The sequence below is a fragment of the Rhinolophus sinicus genome, chromosome 7 (assembly GCF_057876585.1).
Source record: "Rhinolophus sinicus isolate RSI-liver-muscle chromosome 7, RSI-T2T, whole genome shotgun sequence".
NCBI lineage: Eukaryota > Metazoa > Chordata > Mammalia > Chiroptera > Rhinolophidae > Rhinolophus > Rhinolophus sinicus.
Window position 1 is genome coordinate 41,988,514 of NC_142507.1, and position 13,578 is coordinate 42,002,091.

Here is a 13,578-nt window from a genome sequence, read left to right on the forward strand (position 1 = left end):
TGTATGGTTATTCTCATTTCCCCCAAAATGTGTGCTTCTGAAGACCTTGGTTAGCATAGTTCCCAGTGCATTGCTCACATTCAGTGCTCAGAAACTGTTTGCTTCATTGAACTGAAATATATTAAGTAATCCTTACCCTAAAGAAGTTAAAAACTCAAGCTGAGATGTGGGGGAAAACTGGGGAAATATGACCCAGAATATAATTGGCCTATGGACTAAAAGGGAGATTCAATGTTGTCTTTAATCACATGCAGCAAGCTTTGACTGAGATGGACTTGAAATGGATTCGATGCAATAACAGTAGTCAGATGAACGGAGAGGAGGACTGCAACCATTTCAGCACTGTAATTCCAGGGAGAACACAAAATATTCCATTCCTGTAGTGTGATTTATTGCTCAATAACAAACCATCCCAAAATTTGGTAGTTTAAAAAGAATGTATTTGATCATGAGTATGCAATCTGAGCTTGGTTCAAGTCGGTTCTTCTGCTAGTCTTGCCTTAGGTCACTCGTGTGAATTCAATTACATCAAGGTCTGACTCCAGCTGGAAATACAAGATGGCTTCACTCACACTTCTGTCACCTCAGATGGGAATTTGGTACAGCTGGGGACTAAATGGGCATCTCTCTACATGTGGTCTTTCAAGCTGGGTAGCCAGTCCTCTTCTCTGGTGGTTCAGAGTGCTCAAGAGGGAACATTCTCAATGGACAAGCCCGAACGTGTGAGTACATGCCAAGCCTTGCTAATGTCCTACTGGCCAAAGCAGGTCAAATGGCCAGCCCTGGTCAGTGTGGCTCAGGGCTGCACAGGGGCATGAATCCTGGGAGATGTGGTTTACTGGGATAGTCACTATAAAGCAAAATCGCTTAACCTGCCCTAGCCTTAGTATTCTCGTCCGTAAAATGTAGCTGCTGTGAAGATTGTGTGAGATAAAAATAAGATACAGAAGATAAAGTAGCTAGAACAGACATGGCAGACAGGAAGAGTCCAATAAATGTTAGTTCTTTTCCTACCATTTCCTCGATATCCAAAAACTCCATTCAAAAAAATAATCTTCATGGTGAAATTATGTTTAGCAATTGCTTCATTCACATATTTATAACTGCATTCCATGGGGGTTTTAGCTAAACAGGAGCAGGGGCTCAGATACTTCTTGGTGAGAGAAGTTAAACAGATCTGTTCACATTTGGGCTTGAAGGCTTCCAGCTAGTGAGTCTGATAGTAAACCAGCCCACATGCATCCTCTCAATCCACTGATTAGCGTAAGGCCTGGAAAGCTTCCTGGGAGACTGAACGGGAGTGGTAAAAATGGAATCCTGTCTAGTCTTAATGTTTAACACATATAAATGTGTGATGATCGGGAGAATCCCGACAGGAACAAAGATAACGAGAAAGACACGAGGGGAAAATGTCTGACGTAGTGAGCCAGATCCTGTAATAGGTTTTGGGGGAAATGATGGCTCCAGGGTCAGTGAGGTACACCTGACACTCAAAATTATCCTATCCCAGTCAATGTGGAAGCACTTGTACCCTCTGGGAGAAAGTGGCTGCATGTTCATATGAATTGAAAAAGCTGTCCTTTGAGGCCCCAAATATTCTGGTAGCAAATTCCTTCTGATGAAGCTAACAAGAGAGAAGACTATAGTCATTTCCTGGGGTTGTGTCACGCAGGGAGTCACGTGGGGTCTCCTGTCCCGCTCCCCACATAAGAACACAGGATAGGGAGAGGCCAAAAAGGAACACTCACGGTGTCACGTGGGGGACCCTGCTCGCTGCGCCATTTGTTGTGTGAGGCGGCCTGCAGTGTCTCTGGTCCCGCTCCCCACATAAGAATGCAGCATATGGCTAGGCCAAAAAGGAACACCCACGGAGCCATAGATGGGGGAGTCATACCACTACAGTCTCACTGGTGGCTGGATCCACACGACCTGCAACCCAACGTCCGCTCTTCTGCCTGCCAACCAACCGACTCACCAACCAACACAGCCGTGGCTATTATATCAGTGGCTAATTGGCTATCTGGTTACAGCTGACGGCCAACTAGCCACAGCTGACGGCCATCTACTACCCGAGCCAGCACCTTTCATGTGAGGCTGAGAGCCTGGATACTGCTCTCTGGGACTCTGTCCCCACACACAGAGCCATAGATAGGGGAGTCATACCACTGTATTCTTGCTGGTGGCTGGGTTGGAGACACAGGAAGCAGGAGCCACACAATCAGCAACTCGCTGTCCATTTGTCTCTGCCAACTTGCTAGCTGCAATCCACCCTGCTAACTGCAATCCACTGCTCTTGCTAGCTCAGCCACCATCTTCTTGCTAGCTCCCACTTTCTGCTAGTGTAGCCATGGCAGTTATATTAGTGGCCAATGGCTCACTGGTTACAGCTGACGGCCAACTAGCCACAGCTGATGGCCATCCAATCACAGTTGATGGCCATTTACTACCTGAGCCAGCACCTGTCTATGTGAGGCTGAGAGCCTGGAAACTGCACTCCTGGTTCTGTCCACACAGGCTGCTGTAACAAAGTATCATAATCTAGACAGCTTAGAACAATAGGAATTTATTGTCTCACAGGCCAGAAATCTGAAACCAAGGTGTCGGCAGTGCCCTGCTGCCTCTGAAGACGCCAGGGAAAGATCTATTCTACGCCTCTCTCCTAGCTTCTGGTCGCCTCAGGCGTCCTTTGGCTTGTAGATGCATCACTGTCTCCAATTCTGACTCCATCATCAAATGGCCACTTCACATCATCTTACTCTGTGCATGCCTATCTCTGTGTCCAAATTTCCCCTTTATATGGTGTATCTGAATGATCTCATTTTAACTTGACTACTTCTGTCAAAACCTATTTCCAAATAAGGTCACAAGTCTGAGGTACTGGGAACTAGGACTTCAACATATCTTTTTTTGGGGTGGACACAATTCAACTCATAATAAAAGAGATATTCTCTATCCCACCCACAAAACCATCCTGGCCAAGGTAAACTGGCTGAGCTCTAACCAAAGGTGACCACAGAGGCAGCAGCAGTGATGACACAGGCAGGGCAGCACCTCATCAGGGCTGGCAGCAGCCCTGATGGCAACAGCAGAGCCTCCTCCTGTCACAGCTCAGGTGCTTACAACAAATGAAGCCAGTGGGAATTTGGACAGCAGCTCTTCCAGAATGCTACCTCTGCAGGGCTTTGGAGACTGAGCTGTGACATCCAGTTTGACTAGTCAAGGCAGAAATTAAAAGATCTATATGGCCAATCACTGTATTATTTTGGGACTTCCATCTTGCCTCAAAAAAAATATTCTCTACTACCACCAATAGCTACAACCATGGATTTGCAATTTTACCAAGGACAATAGTAGTAGTATATTTTTACTAATGGCATTCTAATCTCATGAATTATCTGACGTAGTGGATTATCAGTTTACAAATGATGGTCCTGGTGGTAACCACCAACAACAGAGTGAAATTTCAGAACAGCACAAGAGCAGAACTATCGGTCCTAGATCAGCAGCGAATGATGACCAAGTCTAATTTAGTAAGCAGAACTTCTAAAGCTTCTGGGTACTGTTTCAGCAGGGGAGCCAGGAAGGCCTAAACTTCCTTTTGGAAAATGAACGAACACTTGGAGCACGATTTGGGTATTAAAGGAAATGTAACCACTTTTGTGCTCACAGGTCACTAAAGCCTGTGACAATCAGGTTATATTTTGTTTTACCCAAGAATCCATCAGTAGAATCCTTTAAATAGCTTTTCTTGTACACTTAAATTTTTTCAATTAACAAAAATTAGATTTCACAAAGCTTAAAAATTAACATATATGTTCCTTAAATAGGGTATAATTAGGCTCTAATTACCCACGGTGGATTAGCCACATATGGATGCAGAAGTGGTATTCTACTTTTACATTTAGTTTCTCTGATTTAAGGGTTTGTAACAAAGTATAATAGAGTATACCTTTCCTCTGCAAATCAGCATGGATATTGATCACAATATTATACATAAGAGTAAAAAAACTGAAAACATCTTAAATGTCGAACAATATGGGAATGATTAGATAAGTCTACTGACATATTTCAGTCATTAAAAATTGTGAAGAATATTCAATGAGGTGGAAATGCATACATCATAACATTAAAAGAAAAAAGTAGGACACCAAACTATACATACAGTGTGACTGCAATTTCATTTAGAGAGAGAGAAACCAAGAAAGAAACAGAGACAAAAAGACTGGAAGGAAATATAAAAATATATTAAAATGCTAAATCTGATCTCTAGACAGCAGGGTTACAAGTAACTTTCACTTTCTTTCAGGAGCTTTTCTGTGTTATCTTACTTTCTTGCAACAGCAAGATTTTCAAAATCAGCAGGAAAACAATAAATGTCATTTTTCAAACTACCATGGTACTTTCAGCTCATATATTGCAAAAGAGAAGAGAGGCCTACGCACTGGGCCAAGAAGCTTTAAACTCAGGGGACAAAATTATTTTATTAAAAAGATTGTAACCACACAGAAATTATACTACTACTAAATGTTATGTTATTCTTAGGAATTAAAAACTTACTGCTAAACAAGTAATACAATTGAATCTTTGATGGTAGGAGTAAATTAGAGTCTAAAAATATCCTTTAGTACTGACAGTTATTATTCATGTTAAGCTCATTGTGAATAAAACACACACCCATACACACCATCATTATTTTTGTCCAGACTGTTAAATGCTAGCCTCATTTTTTTCTCATGGTCTTTAAGGTATCGCACAAATTCTTTGAAGTCCAATTTGGAATCATCATTGGTATCTCCAGCTTTAAAAATGTCCTGCAAGAAAGAAGAAACTCATTGCAGAGACACACTGCAAGTGAATCCACTACACCATGTTAACACTGGCACATTTCACTCATACTGATTATGATTTCCATCAGCATCCATTGCCCTAATTTTTTAGTCACAGCTACAAGGCTAAAATCACATTAAGTGATTTTTTTTTTTAATTTGTGTAATTCTAGAGTCAATAACCACCATGTCATTCCAAATAATTATGAATCTTACAAGTATTTACCTGAGGTTATCAATGAATGCCAAGTAGCTTGAAAGAATAAAGATACTAAGACACATAATCTTTGCCATCAGAGACCTCACACTCTATTAACCAAATAAGATAAAATATGTGAAATTCTAGTATGACCCACAGCTTAATGGTGTGAGACTTAGCGTTATGAAGTAAGAGTGCATGTTCAAATCTCACTGAAGTGTTATACTTTTTAAAATAAAAAATGACTAATCATAATTTTTAAATACACATCATCTATATTTCCAGTAGACTCCTACACCGAAATCACAGGCCATGTCTTGTTCATCTTTGTACCATCGATGCACAGCATAAAGTACGGCACACAAAGGCCTTTGATCAATATTTGTTGAATTGAAAAATACTGTGAGCTGGACACTGGACTAGGTGCTAGGGATTAAAAGACAAGACGCAGTCCCTGCCCGGAAGGATGTTCCCGACCAGTAGAGACCGCTCACATAACCAGAGACAATATGTTAGGTGACATAATGGGAATGTACTCAAGGCACAGTGGCGTTTGGAGGGATTCAGGAGAGCCTTCACAGAGGAAGAGTGCTTGAGCTGAGACTTGCAGAAAAAATAGGCATGAACTGGGCAGACAGATGGGGAAGACATTCCAGGGATATGTGACAGTATTTGCAAGCAGGCAGAACACACGTTAACTAGAGAAAACACAGTAATAACGATAGTCATAATAATAACAGATATTTGTTGAGCACTTACTTCTAAGATTATACATACATATATATGCTCATTTAATCTTCATAACAACCCTATGTAGTTCCAATTTGCTAAGGACAAAATGCAAGGAAGTAAAGCAGGAGATAAGGTAGGCAGAGGAGAGATGGTAAGAGGAGTTATATGCCACAAAAAGGATTTCAAATTAATTCTGGAGATAGTGTTTCCCAATGAATGGAATACATATGGTGCTTATGTGGAAATAGGATTCAGTAACACGAAATCACAGTGTGAGAAAATGATTCCTGTTTCAATTGTCTTTCAATCCTTCTGATTACATCATGGAGAATATCTCAGTTTTGTGCTAATATGCCTCAATACGTGCCAACTTAAAAAAAAATCAGAGTATAAGCCTCAGGCTCTACTTTATCAGACAATATAGCATTTAGCCAGAAATTAATAACACTAATTTATTTTTATTTTATTTTGTGTTTACTTTTAATCTACTCATTTTCCAGCTATGGTAGCACTATGAAATTTTATTTTAAAACAAATTTCTTGACATACCAACAAATCCATTTACTTAAAACTAATAGGTAAATAACAGTGTAGTCAGTTCTTGTTTAAAGCAGATCTCATGAAGTTGGGAATATTGCTATAAATGATGTTCTACTAACAAATTTTGAGCACAGTGCCATGTTAGAAAGGTTAGTCCAGCAATAGACTTTGATAGGAGACAGAGAGAAGATAAAAAAATAAAGAGATCGGTATGGGGACCATTGCAAAAACTCAGAGGAGAAATGAACCCCTAAACTAGGGGGAAAGTGGTAGGAATGGCAATAAGATACAAAAGACCTTTAGAAGGTGGGAGGTAACTTGATCACTGACACAATATAGAGGGTAAGGGAAAGAGAGGAACCTAGAACTCTGCAGATGCTATTTGGCTGGTCAGGTACAGAGTGGGAGCTTTCTTTGAGAGCAAATCAGGTTTGCGAGAAAAAGAATTTAGGGGATTTTGCGGCAAAGAGGCAAAGAGATGTGCAGATGTCCTGAGTTTAAGCTTCAACGACTATAAACCGGGGGGAACCCCAAAATAGGGAAGTTGAAAGAAACACTGGAGGATTGGGGGCAGGCAGGGAAATATGTTGGTTTTAAGTGCTAATGAGGTATCGTCGTGATCGCTAGAGGACAGTAGACAGTACACATGTGAGTATCAAATACAGGTCTTAACAGTCTGAACTTCGACAATATGAGTAGAGGGACAGAGCAGAAGCTGTAAGAGTAGATGAAATCACCGAGAGGGCAGTAGAGAAAGAGAAAATGACTGGCCTCAACTCTGGGTAACACCTACCCCCGAGGAAGTGGGGTTTTTTTTAGACATTTATGTCATTCCCTTATCATCTTCACAATTTTGCCATAACAAAGTAATAAGTGGTAACCTACCATTTATTTAATATATTTCACTTAATTGATACACTTTTTAAAAATAAATTTAATTTTAAAGCAAACTTTATATCACTCTCATAACTAGAAAATCAATTTAAATTTCCATAAATCAAATGTAACTATAAACATAAATTCACCCAAATAAAAAATGGACAAAAGATTTAAATAGACAACTCACCAAAGAAGATTTTTAAAAGGTTATAAGCACATGAAAAGATGCTCAACAACATCAGTCATTGAGGAAATGCAAATTAAAAAAACAGTGAGACACCACTGTTCATCCAGTAGAATGACTATGGTCAGAAAAGCCAAATGTTGTCAAGGATGTGACGAAACTAAAACCCTCATTGACGCTGGGAATATAAATGACGCAGCCACATTGCCAAGCGGTTTGGCAGTTTCTTACAAAGTTAAACATGTACTTACGAAATGACTCAGCAATGCCACTCCTAGATATCTAAGATAAATCAAAGCATAGAGTCATACAAACATACATAAATGCTCATAGCAGTGTTATTCACAATAGCCAAAAAGAAAAAAATGGAAACAATCCAAATGCCAACTGACTACTAAATGGATTAAAAAAAATTGTGGTATAGCCATACAATATAATACTATTCAGCAATAAAAAGGAAAAAAACTACTGATATATGCCATCACATGGATAAGCCTCAAAAATATGCATAAGTTGAATTATCCAGTCACAAAGGACTACATTGCTTTTTTCCCCATTCATATGAAACTTCTAAAACAGGAAAATCTACAGAGACAAAAAGCAGATCAGCTTTTACCTAGGGGCAGGGATGGGAGTGGAATCTGCAAATGGGCACAGGTAACTTTTTTTGAAGTGATAGAAATGTTCTAAAATTATATGGTGGTAATGGTTACACAACTAGGTAATTTTTACTAAAAATCACTGAACTGTACACTTAACAATAGGTGAATTTCATAGTATGTAAATTATACCTCAATAAAGATGTGCAAAAAATTAATGTTCTCACCATTAAAAAGAAAAAAGGTAATTATGGTGACTTCCAGTCAACATGGCAGGGTAGATAACCACCGTGCTCACCTCCTTCCATGACCACATCAAAATTACAACTAATTACAACCCGAAAACTATAGGAAGAGAAGAAGAAACCATGTCGAGACTAGTAGGAGGGGTGGAGACACAAAATGGGTTGGTCACACACCCACGTGTGGTGATCAAGAATCGAGAGGGATATCTCGGCTGCACAGGTACCCCTGAGAAACTAAGTTTCCCAGCCCCACACTGGGTTCCCCAGTCCAGAGCACAAGTACCGGGAAGAGGAGTCCCCACAACATCTGGCTGTGAAAATCAATGGGGACTCCATCCCGGTGAGACAGAGGCTGCTGGAGTCCCAGGCATCCTTTTGAAGGGCCCTCACAAAGACTCACTCACAATACTTGCCCTAAGCTCCAGAGAAGGGACAACAGCTTTCTTACCTTTGGACTTAATGTAGCCTCTGTAGCATCCAAGTATAATCTAAAACCATCTCTTATACCATTTGTAATTTGTGTCCCTTTTTAAGGGAAATTTTGGCTAACAATACACTCTGGCTACCAATATTGTTCAGTCCAGAGCTCATCAACAAAATCAGACAACCAAGAATCACCAATAGCATGAAAGAAGCACCACATTCAATTAGTGGAAGAACTACCCCTGAGGAAATACTTAGTAAAGGAGATATGTATAAGATTGAGAGAGTATTATATTACATCCATCAGAAAAAAAGTTATTAAAATAAAAATTTGATAGTAAGAAACAATTCAACAACGGTTTCATTAACAAAATGCACATAGCTGAACGGCCATTTAGAAGGCTGAAGACTAATGGAATTGGGTGGATGTTGCCGGCGGCAATCGATATATTGGAGAAAAACAGCGAAAGACTGAGAAAGATACAGCACCAAAAATGTGGTAATACTTACTGGAATATTATTCAGCCTTAAAAAATAAAGGTTCTGACATATGTTACAACATGAACTTTGAAGACATTATACTAAGTGAAATAAGCCATTCATGAAAAGACAAATAATGGATGACTCTACTGTATTTTACATGAGGTAGTCAGAATAGTCAAAGTCATAGAGACAGAAAGTAGGATGGTTTCCAAGAGCTGTACGGAGGAAGGAATAGGGAGTTACTGTTTAATGGGTACAGAGTTTTCATTTTACAAGATGAACAGAGTTATGGAGCTAGATGGTGGTAATGGTGGCACAATGTTATGAATGTATTTAAAACCACTGAATTGTACACTTAAAAATGGTTAAGATGGTAAATTTTATTGTTATGTGTATTTTACCAACAACAAAAAAGAGTTGGGAAAAAAACAATATCACACCCCAGAGTAAACAGCAAATATTAGTATCACCCTTAAAGACCTACTAAAGAATTCAAGAGTGGTGGTCCCCATCATTTTTTCACCAGTCTTAGCCCCTACACAAGCTAGGTGGATCACAGTGGAGAATGACAGTGGACAATCTCAAAACTCAACCAAGTAGCAGAGGAGCCAACTGCAGCGATGGATGCAGATGTGGCATCTTTACCAGAGTAGATTAACACGGCCCCAGGGACACAGTATATGGCCACTGATCTGGTGAATGCAGTGATTTCCACTTACCAAGGAGGACCAGAAGCAACTGACATTCACATGGCATGAGCAATAATATACATTTAAATCTCCCACCCTGTCATAAAGGAACCTGTTGTTTCTACACATTCACAGCACATCACGCTGTTCCACTATATTGATGACATCACATTAAACAGATTAGATGAGCAAGAAGTAGCAATATATTAGGGGCCTTGGTAAGACATATGCACTCCAGTGGGTGAGGGATAATAGAATCAATGAAGGTTCAGGGGTCTACCACATCAATTAAGTATTTCAGGACCAGTGGTAGGAAAAATGTTGCATGGAGTTTATAAGCCCCCAAAGGAGAATCTTCAGCAGAAAATTATAACAGCTCTTGGCATGCTATGGGGCCATGGTAGAAAGAGTGTTTAACTATAGGACATCAAGTAACCATACAGCCAGCGTTGCATATCATGAGTTGGGTTCTGTCAGACCCTCTAAGTCATAAGTTTTGATGAGCCCAGCAAGCAATCCTTATGACGTAACACTACGTCTGAGACCAAGCAGAATTAGCACAAGCAAGCTACAAAGAATTGACCAGATCTCTACACCCCACCACTGTTATCCATCACCTCTCCCTAAACTCACACCTGTAACTACATGAGGGGTTGTTATGACGTGTGGGGGGGTAGAGGGGGCGGGGAGGTTGAGCTTGGTTCGTGGAAGTTTTCTTACTATGTGAGTGCAAACAGGGAATGGCCCATTATGCATTACTCTGTTTCCTACCTCTCAGGTTTCTTCTCTGATATCCCTCTTCACGTAAGCAGGAACCTGAGATACCTGAAAGGCTGAGATGCAGTGTCCTGGAATTCTGGGCTAACAGAAGGAAGTAGAACCAGAGACTGTTCTAAGAGACAGAGTTCAGGGCCAAAATAAAAATAAAACCATATAGATGGTTTGATTAAGTCATCAATCTGAAGGGACTAAGCAGAGTGAGAGGATATAGGTATGAGATAGCGAGCTAAAAATCAAATCAGAGCAACAGGTTTTGGACTGCAGAAGTCTGAAGGAATTTCCTGAGCTATGGGAAAGGTCTGGACATCACACACACACACACACACACACACACACACACACACACCTAAACAGTAGAGAGCTGAAACAAGTGGAGTAATATCTGAAGACTGTTCAGCAATGATGTAGAAATAGAATAATTGTTTTATCTTGATGTCCTAAACTTCCATCTAAACAGTTTTTAACTAAGAAGCCAAGACCCATCTAGAGAAGGAAGACCTCACTAATTTAGGCAAGGTATTAAACAATCAGCTGGAGCGTGAATTCAAAGATCAAGGTCTGACTCCCCTAGATTTTGTGGATGTCACAGACAGCAGGTCTGGGGACCCACCTGTGCCTGATGCTGAAGTGTGAACCCTGGGCTGGGAACGTCCTGAATAAAGAGAAAAGTCTTTTCCTCCTGCATTCACGAAGGCTAAGACGGCCCCTGAAATTCTGTGTGGATTCAGGAAATGTTGAATGAGTCACCAGGACCCCACTGAGCATCTCGCAAAAAGCCCAGGGGAAGGCTTGGGTCATGGTGAACAGGGACTGTCTTAAGAAGATTGAGATCGATCGTGTTTCGCCGGCCTGCGTTATTCTGCGTGAGGGGCTCAGGGAGGAGAATCCCGCCCTTACGACATGGGCCTTTGAAAGAAGCTCCAGGAAGGGCAAGTTGGGCTTCACCCTCCACCCAACGTCTGTCCCGACTCCCGGTGCCACATTCTCTTGGTCAGTCACCTTCTCTGAGTGCATGCCAAACGTGGAGCTCCAGTTTTTCAGCCCCTCCCGGAGCTCGGTGATGTCCACCACCCCGTCCCCGTTGCGGTCCAGGTCTTGGAAGAGGATCCCGTAGTTGAAGTAGTCCTCGTCGTCCTGGCCGGCCGCCGCGGGCAGCACGAAGCCCCGCAGCCAGCGCAGCATGGCCGGTCCGCTGCTGCCTCGCGCTGGCGCGCACCACACGGCCGCCTCCACCGCGGCGGCTGCGGCAACCGCCTGAGGGAGCCGCAGCGGTTCGACGCCGCCTGGGGGAGCGAGAGCGCCGCGCCGCCGAGGTCTCGGGCGCCTCCGAGAGGACCCTCGGGCGCGCGGCCTCATGGGAACCCTGCCCGAGGCGCCGCGCGAGAGGCCGCCCGCCGGAAGCGGGGAGCTGAGGCGCGGTCCGCGGCGACCTCGAGCCGGTGAGCGACCTGACAGACAAGTGAGTGTTGGGGAAGCGGAGCGCACGCCCCAGGCGGCGTCGAAGGAGCGCTCGGGTGTCTAGTGTCCCCCGGAACAAACTCAGCGCCGCCCGCAGGTGAGTTGCTCTGACCTGCACCCCTGACGTGAGTGTCCGGTGCCCTCGTGCCACCCTCCTCCCAGAGCCCAGAGTAGGTCATCGCCTTGCAGTGGGCCCCCCGCTGACCCTACGGGGATTGAGAGGGCAGACCTCCCAGAGGAGCCGCGGCCCCCCACCCAACCCCCCTTTAGACTCTCCCCCTCCCTCGCTGAACCTGGGCTGCTTCCAAAGACCCTCCTCCTCCTCACCTCCTAGTACTTCCTCATCGGTCTACTGCAGTCTCATCTCAGCCACCTGCCTGCTTTACTGAACGTCCTTGTCACAACATCCGACGGACACTTTAAAATCCTTCCCTTATTTAATCCCGGTCCTGGTTAGACACTTCTGACCATGCCCTCCTTTCTGAAACACCTTTCGTGTTGTCCTCTGGGACACCACACGTTGCCGGTTCGCCTCAACCTCTTTTCCAGGCGCCCATCAAGGAGTCAGAGGTCTTGTGAAGTCGAGGTGCTGGAGAATTACAGGCGACAGGACTGAGGGATTGTGGTAAAACCTAGTTCTGTGGTATATTGCACTGGACTTTGTGTCCTCAATCTGTGGTCACATCTTTTGAAAGTCAGTGGCACAGTCTAATGACAGGCCCAGACCAATATTTTTTAAAGTATTTTTCCTTGTGGAATCCCAAATCTTGGACCACTGGGCTCCTCATATCAGCAGAGTAACTGTCGAAGTTTACTCTGATCGCTCTGATCTGCTCCCCCATTACCTCTCTGACCTCATCTTCTACAACTGTCCCCCTCATTCATTTGCTCCACACACCAGCATTTACTGTACCTTGAGCCAGACAAACGTACACCCTCCTTAGTGCCTCTGCATCGCCCCCCTGCCTGAATACTCACCCCCCAGGTATCCTCCGGAGAACTCCCTCATCTCCTTCCAAGTCTTTGCTCAAAAATCACCCTATCACCCCTCCTTCTTAACACTGTTCCCCAGACTTCCTGACACTGTTGCTTCCCCTTACACTGTTCCAATATTTTCTTTTTCCCATAGCGCTTATCACCTTAGAAGGTATTGATCACCTAAAATACTATATGATTTACATTTCTTATGCTTATTGTCTGTTTCCCCTGCTAGAATATAAGTTTCTTAAGTACCGAGAACAGTGCCTAACAAGTAATAGGTGCTCAATAAATATTTGTTGAATAAATTAATCAAGGTACTATCATTTTTTAAGAGGATAAAGATTCCTGGCTTCAAAAGCTTAAAAACTCCAGTGTGCTGTGCTTACAATTGAAATGACTTTTTTTAGGACAAAGTAATAAGTTTCTTTGATATATATATATACAAATATATGTATATGTGTGTGTGTGTATATATATATATATATATATATAGAGAGAGAGAGAGAGAACCAAAAAAATGTATACACATTTTAAGAAAGGAAAACTGTATAAAATTGTAA

At 42.5% G+C, this 13,578-nt stretch overlaps 1 protein-coding gene across 1 annotated transcript in view; it reads right to left on the reverse strand.

The window, feature by feature from the left end:
* Positions 1–12,045, reverse strand: part of LOC109455135 (mitochondrial adenyl nucleotide antiporter SLC25A24-like) — a 44,938-nt gene extending 32,893 nt beyond the window's left edge. Inside the window, exons 1-2 of the mRNA XM_088799466.1 lie at positions 11,579–12,045; positions 4,685–4,811 (exon numbers count right to left, since the gene is read on the reverse strand). Of these exons, the coding sequence (XP_088655592.1) occupies positions 4,685–4,811; positions 11,579–11,935 (484 nt within the window). The 5' untranslated portion in view covers positions 11,936–12,045. The remainder of the gene's footprint in view (positions 1–4,684; positions 4,812–11,578) is intronic.
* Between the last annotated feature and the right edge of the window lie 1,533 nt (positions 12,046–13,578).